Here is a 12,513-nt window from a genome sequence, read left to right as displayed (position 1 = left end):
TGATCATCTAGTCTGACCCCCTGCACAGTGCAGGCCACAGAATCTCAACCACCCCTCTTAGAATAATCCTCTCACCTATATCAAAGATATTGAAGCATTCAAATACTTTGAAGGACCCAACATGCAGAGAGTCCTTCAGCTGTGATCTGTGCCCCGCTTCATTAACTACTTTGGTCGTCTCCATTTGCATCCCTAGTCCGAACTAGGGATGCAGTGTAGATGTATCCTTATAGACTAACAGATGTATTGGAGCATAAGCTTTCGTGGGCAAAGACCCACTTCGTCAGATGCATGTAGTGGAAATATCCAGAGACAGGTATAAATATGCAGGCCAGATTCAGACTAGAGATAACGAGGTTAATTCAGTCGGGGAGGATGAGGCCCACTTCTAGCAGCTGATCTGGAGGTGTGAATACCAAGAGAGGAGAAGTTGCTTTTGTAGTTAGCTTGCCATTCACAGAATAAATAAGGGAAAAGGGGGTGGGTGGGGGGAGGGAGGGAGAGGAAAAAAAGAAAAAAAAGGAGGGGAGGAAAAAAAAGACAGCGAGTAGATAGAAGAATTTGTTTGAGGATGGGGAATGGCTGTAGGCGAGAACTGGCCTTTCCAGGATGGAAAATGACCCCTCACTCTGAGGCCTATTTCGAAATAGTGCCATAACGCAATTATGCAAATGGAGCACGGGATATTTAAATCCCCGCTTTGTTTGCAATTTCTATGTGTCTAATTTACATCCCTCTGCCGAAAGAGGGATGTAGTCTAGACACAGTCTAAGGGTCAGATCATGTGCCTTTGTGTCACATGGGTGAACAATTTCTCACCTGTTAGAGACCCCTCTGAAAGTAACAGTTCATCACTGTGAATAGGTGGTTTACAATCTGGCTCTGCACTCATCAGTAGCAATCTCAGTGTCACTCATTTTACAGCTGAGAACACCACACAGTGGTGACACTATGATGTTTGGAAGAAGGGCTTTTCAACTAACTTTTCCATAAAAATCTACTAGCTCTAAAGGCACAAGAACTTTTGGGATAGCACTTGCCTTCATCCATGCTGCAGTAAAATACCCATAAGTTGGCCTGGGGCCAGCTGACCAGCTCTGGGGATAAGGCTGTAAGCATTTGGGCTCAGATGGTAGGGTCTTTGAGCCCAAGTTCCAACCCAACCACACACACTGCAATTTTCAGCTCCACAGCCAATCCCTACAAGCCTCCTCACCCTGGCTCTGAGGCTTACTGCTGCGGGTTTATTGAAGTATGAATTAGGGATGTAAAATCCCATTTAATTGATTAACCCTGTAAGTGTGAAGTTTAACCAAATAAAGAGGGAGCACCATGGGCCTATGCTGCTGCATCCTGGCTGGAACAATTCCTCCCTGGGCTGTGGCTGGTGTCTACTGCCACTGAAGTCAACAGGAATTTTGTCCTGGACTTCAATGGGAACAGATGGCGGCACAGAGGGTGTAAAAGGTTTTGAAAAGAGACTCCATTACAGATCAGATGAAACAGGAGATGTACGTTGGCTAGCAGGCTAGCATCAGTGAAAACACAGCTGGATCATAACTGAGGAGGGGCAGGAAATCATTTGCAGCCGAAAGCCAGAGCTCTGAGCCCTGCTATCCCGTACATTTTCCTAACTCTAGTGTAGGCCAGGCCTGAGAAAGGAATCAAAGCAATGCAGTAATTGAAGACAGAAGTCACAAATGCATGGAACACTATGGCTAGGCCTGGGCACTGGCCAGGAGGCTACATCCCATCCTAAGAAGGACGAAGGAAGCGTGTTTTACTTCTGTCACGACTTGGGAGTCCAGGAGCAGACACTGACACGGGCCCATAGGCCTCTCCTGAAGAGAATCAACTGAATACATAATCCAGAGGCAAAGTTTTTGGTTGGGATCAATATTGTTAACTTTAAGATCAAAAGAATGCAGCACTGCTCAGGACCATGTGCACACACTCCATCAGACAGCCTATTTTAATTAAAGATTTCATCAATTTCAATCCTCAAAGCCAGCAGGAGATGCTATTGATGGGATTTGTAAATTCAGCAAGTAGTTTATCCAGCTGCAGGAGACTTCACTTGACATAAAGGAAATTGTTGTTGAGCCTCTCACAGATTACAAAAACAAGACAAGATACTAGCTCTGGTACCAGAGAGCTTGTAATCTCTTAGTAAAATGTGACAGTCTGTAAAGGCGTCAAACAAAAGCATGAAATGGGGTAAGGTTGTAAATGGGTTAGAACAGTTGGATCTTTGTGACCAATGAGGGAACTGTCTGATATTTTTTAGAAACTCTCTTAAGGACTCTGTATTAATCACTTTGCCATTGCTAGCTTGGGGGTACAGAAGGGTTAAAATGCTGCTTTTGGTGTAGAACAAAAGACAAGCTGGGTTGTTTCATGTAAGGGTCTGGGATTAGGAAGTTTTCCTGGGAAAACAAAAGGAAGTTTTCCTTCACTCAGTGCACAGTTAGCCTGTGGAACTCCTTGCCAGAGGATATGGTGAAGTCTAGTACTTTAACAGGGTTCAAAAAAGAGCTAGATTGATTCATGGTGTGTGTCTAGACTACAGGTTGTTTTTTTTTTAAAAGTGGCTTTTTGAAAAAACTTCCCCTGTGTCTAGACTGCTGCTGCGTTCTTTCGAAAGTAAATCAAACAAACGTAGCAGTCTTTTCGACAGCAGAAAACCTTGTTTTATGAGGAATAATGCCTTTTTTTGAAAGTGCTCTTTCGAAAAATAGCGCTATGTAATGCAGACTGTCTGGGTGCTCTCTTTCAAAAAAAGCAGCTCGCTTTTTCGAAAAGTACTGGTTGTAGTCTAGATGCTCTCTCTCAAAAGAGGCTTTTTCGAAAGATACTTTCGAAAAAGCCTCTTTTGAAAGAGGCTTGCAGTCTAGATGTAGCCATGGAGGATAGGTCCATCAATGGCTGTTATCCAGGAAAGGTAGGAATGGTATCCCTAGTCTCTGTTTCTTTGGAGGTGGGTGACAGGGGAGCGATCACGTGAATACTACCTGTTGTGTCTCCTCCGTCTGGGGCATCTGGTATTGGCCACTGTCGGCAGACATACTAATGGGTTGATGGACTGTTGGTCTGACCCAGTATGGCTGTTCTTATATTCTCATTATATAATTGGGTTGCTAAGGACAATGGAGAATCGTCAAAGACAAAGGAAGCCCTAATAGCTGCATAATGAACACTTGATAGGATGCTCTGAGCAAGGGAACTCTGCAGGAGGAAAATAAACCAAAAGGTGACTGGAGGCCGTAAGCCCAGTTCTTATCACTGAGGACCAGCCTATGCAACTAAATTAAGTTGATGTACAGACAACACAGTAATTACTGCAGTGGTTCATGTCCACATTACGCTTTCTGTTGGTGACGTGTTTTCACTAGGAGCCCTTCCAGGATCTAAACTGCATGGAGCAGACAGCTAGAACTCCCCTGGAGCTGACAGCCAGAGCTCTGCACTCTGCTGCCCCTTACATTTACTTAACTTCAGCATAGGCCAGGTCTGCGATAGCAGCTCTCACCTGAGACTGACAGACACAAAGCCGAGATGGATTCTACAGCAGCTTGGCTAGGTGGAGTCTTGGCACTTGCCAGGATGAACTACAGCAGAACCTCAGAGTTATGAACCCAGAGTTACGAACTGAACACACAAGTCATTTGGAACTGCAAGTACATGAGTACTGTGTGAGATGTAAACCACTACAAAAAAGGGAAAGTTTTAAAAAAAATATTTGGCAAGTTAAGGAAACTTTCTGTGCTTATTTCATTCAAACTAAAGATGGTTACAAGCAGCATTTTACTTCTGCATAGTAAAGTTTCAATGTTGTATTAAGTTAATGGTCAACTTAAAATATCCCAAATTAAGTCCTGTTGTATTAAGTGGATACTGGAGGCTGGAGCAGAGCTGTGGAGTCCCAGGTCTCGGTCTGGCCTCTCTAGGCATGCTGGGACTACATGAGGTTCTGCTGCATTTACGAGTTTCCATGTTCCAAGAGAGGGCAATGCAGGACCTGCCCCTTCTCACACAGCCACATGATATGGTGTCAGTGTTTGCAGTTTATTTTCTTATACTTTCCAACTAAAGTAAAATCAAAGATTTGCTCCTTAGACTTTACTGCTTTAACATCCAAATGCCACTAACTCTAGTGGATTCTACTACCTTTATGCTGCACTTAGCTGGTTTTACCCGAAGGTTCCTGGAGCTAAAGCACCAGTTAAATACACTGAAGTTAGAACATAAGAATGGCTATACTGGGTCAGACCAAAGGTTCACTCAGCTCAGTATCCTGTTTGCTGACAGGGGCCAATGCCAGGTGCCCCAGAGGGAGTGAACTGAACAGGTAATGATCAAGCGATCTCTCTCCTGCCATCCATCTCCACTCTCTGACAAACAGAGGCTAGAGACAACATTCCTTACCCATCCTAATAGCCAGGGCTTGACAAACGGCAGCGAAAACCGCTCGCCAGCCCCGTACTGTGCGTGTACAAGAGCCGCATTGCACATGCACGCGCCACGAATGAACGGGGCGCGCAGCTGAAATCTACTCGCCACAGGAGAGTAGATTGTATAATTTGTCGAGCCCTACTAATAGCCATTAATGGACTTAACCTCCATAGATTTATCTAGTTCTCTTTTAAACCCTGTTATAGTCCTAGCATTCACAGCCTCCTCAGGCAAGGAGTTCCACACATTGACTGTGCGTTGTGTGAAGAACTTCCTTTTATTTGTTTTAAACCTGTTGCTCTTTAATTTAATTTGGTGGCCTCTAGTTCTTATATTATGGGAACAAGTAAATAACTTTTCCCATACCTCTATCATATCCCCCCTTAGTCTTCTCTTTTCCAAGCTGAGAAGTCCTAGTCTCTTTAATCTCTCCTCATATAGGACCGGTTCCAAACTCCTAATCATTTTAGTTGCCCACCTCTGAACTTTTTCTAATGCCGGCATATCTTTTTTGAGATGAGGAGACCACATCTGTACACAGTATTCAAGAGGTGGGCGTACCATGGATTTATATAAGGGCAGTAAGATATTCTCCGTCTTATTCTCAATCCCTTTTTTAATGATTCCTAAGTTTATTTAAAAACAAAACAAAACAGAGCAATGAGGATGATGGGAGGAAAATCAACCACCCTGAGCCAAAATATTAGAATAGGTATTTTATTTAGCTGATTTCTTGAAATAATCCTGAATAATTTTACAGAACTCCTTTGTACCTTTAGAGAGAATTTCAATATACACAGTCATACAAAATATTCCTCACAGATAGAACACACCTGACAATTACAGCTTTCTTAGAAAGCACACAAGGCACCAGACATTGTAACCAAATTTACGTGTTTGGCTCTTCCAAGCTGATGATTGATCATATTCCATAAATGATTATTATAAGGCCCATTTTGTGGCATGATGTTTCACTGTTACATAGTCTGCTGTCTCTTATCCAGGCACTTCTCAATATCGTCAAGCACCTGTACAGCTGCCTTTGGAATCCGAGTCCCTGGACCAAATACACTGGAGACACCAGACTCATAGAGGAAATTATAATCCTGTTCAGAGAGAGATTTAAATAGTTAAAAACTGGAACATAAAGTATATCCTTACAGTATCTATGAGTAAATCTCCAAAGAGCTTTAAGATCAAAGGTTTGCAACTGCTCCCAGAAACATTCGCTAGGAATGGCAGAAAAAAGCTCAAACATAAAAAAATAAATTCTGAATAATTTCACTGTAAGGATTCTGTCAATTTAACATCAGATTACCTAACATTTTCAATGAGACACAGAAAGTGGCTCTGATGCTTCTCTGTCTAAATTGGTGCATGGTATAGCTGTGTAATGTTAACAGAAGCTGTTTCACCCAAGAGCTGACTGCATTTCAGTGTGAGGATTTGGGCCCTCCAAAGGACATGAAAGCCAAATAACTTTAATTAATCTTCTGTGGTAGCGCCCAATGTATGTTAAGTGTTTCCCAAATGCTGAAGCACAGCCCCTAATCCAAAGAGTTTGCCCTCTAAGGACAAAGGAGTGAAAAAAAGAGGGGAAAGAACAACAATATGTTATTTATATACTGACCAACTTGATTAATCCCAGGCAGCATAACAGACAAATATCTTACAGGAACTTAAATGTGGACAAGAAAGGGGCTTAGGTGAGCTCAGGCAAGTCATACCAGGCATTAGAGGGCTTAATGACAGAAGGCATGAAAGGGACTGTATGGCAATCTGAAACACAGTGAACAAGCTTGGGAGTACTGGTAGAATGGAGATATGGCCACACTATGCCAGACAAGGAAGGATAATTAGGGTCAGTAAGACTATGGGCTGTGAATCTGTGTTAGCCTAAAGTCTCTACTCACAGTAAAGTCCTAGTCTGTGACAGGTTCTTAGATGCTACACACGCTACAAATAATAATGTATTCTAAAGGAGGATCTTGCCTTAAATTTGCATTCCTTTGGGCTCTATAAACAAAACAATAACTATTGTTATTATGAAGACTCTCCTGTACTCCTGAAGTAACAGGCTGAGCACATCATTCCTGCTTCTACTTGTAGCACATGCTGCAGTCTTGGAAAGAGACGCTTGCTCCTTCATCATGACTTCTGGCTTATATGAGAGTGAAATCCTACTGCTCAGGAGAACTGAAGAATAGGCCCATCTAATGGAAACATTTGCATTTGGCAGTACAGCAGCAACTGCTCCTACATGAATCCATAATGGAAAATGGAAGCTATTATACACTGTTCCTTTAATACCTGCATCTGGTATGTGTAAATGTGGTGAACCTTTCTTCTAAGAACAAACAAACAGATCCGGGAGTATATATCAAATATACAGTAAGCCCAGTTGTCTTATTTTTAAAGTGCAACAGTTTTCAGTGCTGAACTGAATTTTAATTTATAAATTGGGAAACAAATGAGAAGTCAATGGTAGAATAATCCCATGCTGCTAGTTTTTCTAAACAAAAGCAGCTTAGTGCTTTATCCTGCCAGAAGCTTTGCGAGTTAAACCAGAACAGGATAGGTACGACAAACCAGGGTTTAACTTGCATGAAACTTGACATCAGCAATGTCTTTCTGTGATTAGCATGAAACTGACCCTACCTACCTGACAAGTGTTTTGGAAAGCCTTCAGCATTGTAACTCCCCCGTAATGATAAGAATGCACAGCAAAGAGCTAACAAAACAGCAGAGTGACACTGAGTGTTCTTATAACTGTGAGGTATATTGGTTCTGAAAAGCACTACCTGAGGGGGGATGACACCTCCACACATAACAAGAATGTCTGGACGGCCAAGTGTGTTCAGCTCTTTGATGAGTTCAGGAACAAGAGTTTTATGACCTGCAGCTAATGTGCTCACACCCACACAGTGCACATCAGCATCCACAGCCTGCTGGGCTACTTCCCGGGGTGTCTAAAGAGAATTTAAACAGCAAACAGCAGTTAGTGGTAAAATGAATGCTGAACAAGAACGGCAGAGAAGAAAGCTGCATTGCAAATACACTTTAAGGGACAGGATAGATTAAATAATACCTGGAAGAGTGGGCCTATGTCCACATCAAAGCCAATATCTGCAAATCCTGTAGCAATAACTTTAGCTCCTCTATCATGGCCATCTTGACCCATCTTGGCAACAAGAAGACGAGGTCTGCGTCCTTCATGGTCCATGAACTTGTTTACTCTGATTTAAAAAAATACATTTTATTCTTCTAAGTCACTGTGCTTCCTCAAAAGAGTCTACAAAAGACAGGTGCTAGTGGCAGCTCTTGCACCTTACATTACACTAACAACCAACAAATGGTTGGTACATGCAGCACGCTTACCATTTTAGTATTTCACTTAATATGGACAATGACAGATTCCCTTTGTCATGTGCTTTGAGAAATAAAACATTGCTTACTTGTTTTTCATTCTCACCACTGCTTTGCTGCTTAATGAAGGAAAAATCTTGTAGCATTTGGGGCACTGATGTACTAACGTACATCTAACTTTAAGCATGAGTAGTTCCATTGTCTTCAAAGGTGCCTACGTACTACGCACAATATAGACCTCGGTCCTAGATATATAGGTGAAGTGACCTATAACATCATAGCAGTCTCTAAAGCATAAGGATGATAATCCATCTATTCTGCTTTGTTAGGCTATGTCTAGACTTCACTGTCAAATTGGAAAAAGATACAGAATTTGTGGTATACAAATCTTTTTCCAATTTACTTTCGAAAGAGGTTTTTCTGAAATTTGGCGCATCTACACAGCGCCAAATTTTAGAAAAAAGTGCTTTTTCGACATCTCTTATGCCTCGTTGAACGAGGTTTACAGAGATGGTGAAAGAGAGCATCTGCTTTTTTCATTTTTTTTTTTTTAAAAGCAGACGTGTTCCTTGGACGTGGCATTGCTTTTCCGGGACACCTCCGGTATCCCAGAAAAGCAATGCAGTCTAGATGTGGCTTAAATGTTAAATGGGAGTCACCACATTCCACTAATAATATCAGATTTGGAACCGCTCTGTAAAATTTTTACAAATACTACTGTTTTTAATACGAATACTACTGTTTGTTGCATGAATATATTGGTTTAGTTTAACTGGGGACTCCTTGGAAAAAATGACTCAGGATAAACTACCCATCATCAACTATAAGACAGCTGTTCAGAGACAATGATAGAAGAGAAAAAGGCCAAGAACACAGAAGAGCAAAAAGAATTCAAGCAGATTTCAAAAGGACATTCTCTCAAGAGAGGGGGGTATTTGCTGAAGGCTACCTGGCTGAGAGACAGGCACAGGCTGGGAGTCTCTGAAGAACTTAACCCTGCCTAGGGTTACCATCAATTGATTCGGAACAATTAAGATTAGGGATGCGAATGAGTAGTCAAGTAGATGATTAACAAATAAGCCTAGGCTTATTGGTTAATTTTCTTGACTACTTGCATTTCCACCCCCTTCCTGCCTCTATCAGAAGCTACAAGGTGGGGGAGCAGGAGCCGGTGTTGAGGGAAGCCGGCTTAAAAGCTGGTTCCCCCCAGCATCAGCTCCGCAGTGCCACCTGCTCCCTCCCCCCGCTACCTCTATCAAAGACAGCATTGCGCAGCTGTGAGGGAGGCTGCCCTGGCATGGCAGGCCTTGTCTACCCTGCAACAGGTAATGGCATGAAGTCCTATATTTGAGGAGGTGCACTCTGAGTCCACAAATGGGAGAGGTGACTCTATACATTTAACTGTGTATAGTACTCATGTTCACATACAGAAGGATGAGACATGGGCAAGATACAAAAGTAGGTATGGAAAAAGTCAAATCTAAATTCCTGTATTGTTCTGCAAATATTCTCAAAGTCTAAGGATTTTAGAGGATATCACAAACACCACAAATATGGGGCCTTTCCCTCCCTTCATGAGTTAGCAGCAAACTCTCACCTATTGATAGCGTGAAGAATTTCATCACTCTCTCCAAACTCCTGGCGGTAAGCTCCACTCACCATTCGGTCACTGGCTCTATGCTCCCCAAACACCTTCTTCATTGCATCTGTTATTTCTCCAACTGTACATCTAAAATACAGAGTCAAAACGTTAGCATCTCTTGGGGACTGAAATCAAAACAGAATGTGGAAATCTCCAGCAACAGCCTGATGAGTAATTATACTGTAGCATAGGAGCAAATTTGAACAAATTATTCTTTTTTGATTCTACAATGATAGAAACTGTAGTGTCCTTAGGACCATACAGTAATAGAATATACAGCAGTACTTTGGAGATAAATTTTTGATCTGCTGATGAAAAGACTTGACTAAGAACTGCACATCCCAATGACATGCATCTAGAATAGTTACATATCAAAACCCTACATCAAGCTAACCCAAATGCCAGGAATAGGGATTTATTTTTATACGATCACTAATGTATTTGTGCTAGGATAGGAATTCTTCACCTAACTAGCACCAAGAGGTTTCCTTATAAAACAAGATCAGACTAAAGTCTTAACATAAATTGCATGAGAAATAGGAACAGTCACAAAAGTTGTCTGGAATAAAAAGCATGAATCGTAGTCAGTCGCTAGTGACCATCAGAGCAAAGGACATGAAGGGTGCGTCCACACAGCAGGGCTTAACTTGAAATAAGGTACACAAAATTGAGCTACGCCAATTGCGTAGCTTATTTCAAAATAGCTTATTTCAAAATTGGGAGTGCCTTCGAAATAGAGCACTCTTCCTCCGACTTCCCTTATTCCTCATACGAGGGTTACAGGAGTCAGAGTAAAAAGTTCTCCAGCTTGATAGTATTTCGATATTATTTTGAAATAACTGCCTACTGTGTAGACATGGACTAAGTTATTTCAAAATAATGCTAGCTATTTCTAAATAATGTTGCTGTGTAGACATACATTTTACTCAGACCTCTGAGGGTATTACACTTGCTGTTCCAATTTTTTCTCATGTACTGAGGACAGACTATACCTAACTTGGCTGCTATGACCTTCACCAGCTGTATATATTTCTCTCCTTTACACTTGCACCTGGAGAGTGCTAAATTAACTTAGATGTAAACCACAGCTTACATAGGAAGAGCTGTTCAAATGTGCCTCTCTGATGCCCTCCATTTTATTATCTGTATTTGTCTCAGTCTCCAAGATTGTGCACCTTTTCCCTCTTACTTTCCTTCTAGTTTTTAATTCTGAGTTCTCTGATTTGCTTTGTATGAAGAGAGCTCAGAAAAAACAATACTGGTAGAGAACAATGTTACTGTTAGTTATTTTATACTATTAACAGCAACATTTCTATCTGCTGCAGCATCTAAAATCCACAATAAAGCTGGGCCCCACTGTCCTAGGTGCAGTATAAACTTATATACTAATGACTAGAGGATTCAACTTTTCTATGAGAAATTAGTTTTTTCCCCAAATTTATAGTACATAACCTGTAGCAATAATATAATACATTGCTCAAATTACAGTGGAAGAGAAACCAATGGCAAGGGATTGACAAAAAGAAACAAGCTAACAAGAGAAAAGAGCTCTGATATAACCTCCACCTCAGAAGTGCTCCCTGACCCTGCAAGGGAAAGGACTGGAACACGTTTGCATAATGGTGTGAAGTAGGTTACTGAGCAGCTAGCAATTATGTATTTCAAAAATAAATTCAGTGGGATATATTACATGTACTGAGATGGCAAAAGATAGTGGGAAATAAGACATAGAAAGAAATGGCACACAACAAAGAAATGCATATGACTTGTTGCAAATTTTGTCAAAGTAGAAAACAGACAATCACATTTCCAAAGCACATTAATTATAAATATAAAAAAGACAATACCCCATTTAATTACAGTTTCTTTCTACCATCTGTGCTGTAATCTTTTCTCAATTCACCAATACATAGATTCCATTCAGCTATTGTTAATCACTTTTAATCTTCTGGAACTTGCACTTTTATATTTTACTATTATATTTAGCTATGAGGAATGCTCTTACTCAAAATTGTTTTGTGACCTAGTTTAAGAGTAAATACCCTCTAAGTCTCAGTACAAAAAAAATGTCAGAGGACAATATGGATATCAATTTAGACAAGCTATAACTTCTATTTCATAAGCTTTTTTTCTAAGAGATAGCCAAAGAAGTTGTGTTCATTTCCTTTTCTCTTGATCGGTGTTCTAATGGATATTATCTATAAACCAGCCCTATGCTTGGCACCCAATGTGTCTTGAAGATGATGTTCTGGTGTATTCACAAGAATTCTACAGTAAATGTGAAGACAGACTCCAGCGGATCGAGCGGATGAGACCTACTAGAATAGGACCAACGGTCATGAAGGTGGTTTCTGCAAGCGATGTGGTACGCTAAGAGCACGGCAAGACATGAAAGATGCCCTGGTCAACCACTACGCCCAGCCCACCTCCAACCGTCTTGACATTAGTCCTACCATTGGAGCAAGATGGAATCCGGGAAGAGAGAGTGAGGCTGACTATGCGCACCTCTCCCTCACTTTAATCCAATTCACGTGCAAGTCTTGACATCTTGACATCCCCTAATTCCCGTAAACCTTAAAGTCCTGTGGCGACGGGTGAGCGACGAAGCAGCAGGTGTGGATACACTGGGAGCTGTAGCCGCGGACCTGCACACAGGTGGCTCAGGTCTAACGGTCGTCTTCTTGCTGGCCGAAGCAACAGCTGGATTCGGCGTCTACCTGAGTGACTGAGCAGCCCTCTTTAGGATTGCACTGCTCACCTCTGTAGTAAGAGGAAGGGGCTAGAAAAGGTGACCTAAACATTGTTTGCTTCATAGAACCCTGGCCAGCTTACCGCGGCTGGAGGGGATCCCATCTCATGCGGTCGAACAATAACATTTCAAACAAAATGCAAGGTGACATCACTCACTATTGGCACATGGAACGTACGCACGCTTCAAGACAACCCTTCAGCAGATCGACCAGAAAGAAGAATAGCCCTGGTCGCCAGAGAGCTCACAAGATTTAACATCGATATTGTGGCACTGTGTGAAACGAAGGTCAGCTCATGGAAAC

The 12,513-nt window shown here is 41.7% G+C and overlaps 1 protein-coding gene across 2 annotated transcripts in view; it reads right to left on the bottom strand.

Moving 5' to 3' along the window:
• Window positions 1-5,153: 5,153 nt before the first annotated feature.
• MMUT (methylmalonyl-CoA mutase) overlaps window positions 5,154-12,513 on the bottom strand; it is a 34,286-nt gene continuing 26,926 nt past the window's right edge. For both annotated transcript variants that reach the window (XM_075923368.1, XM_075923369.1), the window contains exons 10-13: window positions 9,416-9,547; window positions 7,541-7,688; window positions 7,254-7,421; window positions 5,154-5,558 (exon numbers count right to left, since the gene is read on the bottom strand). In XM_075923368.1, the coding sequence (XP_075779483.1) occupies window positions 5,430-5,558; window positions 7,254-7,421; window positions 7,541-7,688; window positions 9,416-9,547 (577 nt within the window). In that variant the 3' untranslated portion in view covers window positions 5,154-5,429. The remainder of the gene's footprint in view (window positions 5,559-7,253; window positions 7,422-7,540; window positions 7,689-9,415; window positions 9,548-12,513) is intronic.

This window comes from Pelodiscus sinensis, chromosome 3, assembly GCF_049634645.1.
Source record: "Pelodiscus sinensis isolate JC-2024 chromosome 3, ASM4963464v1, whole genome shotgun sequence".
NCBI lineage: Eukaryota > Metazoa > Chordata > Testudines > Trionychidae > Pelodiscus > Pelodiscus sinensis.
This window is presented reverse-complemented; position numbering and strand designations above follow the sequence as displayed.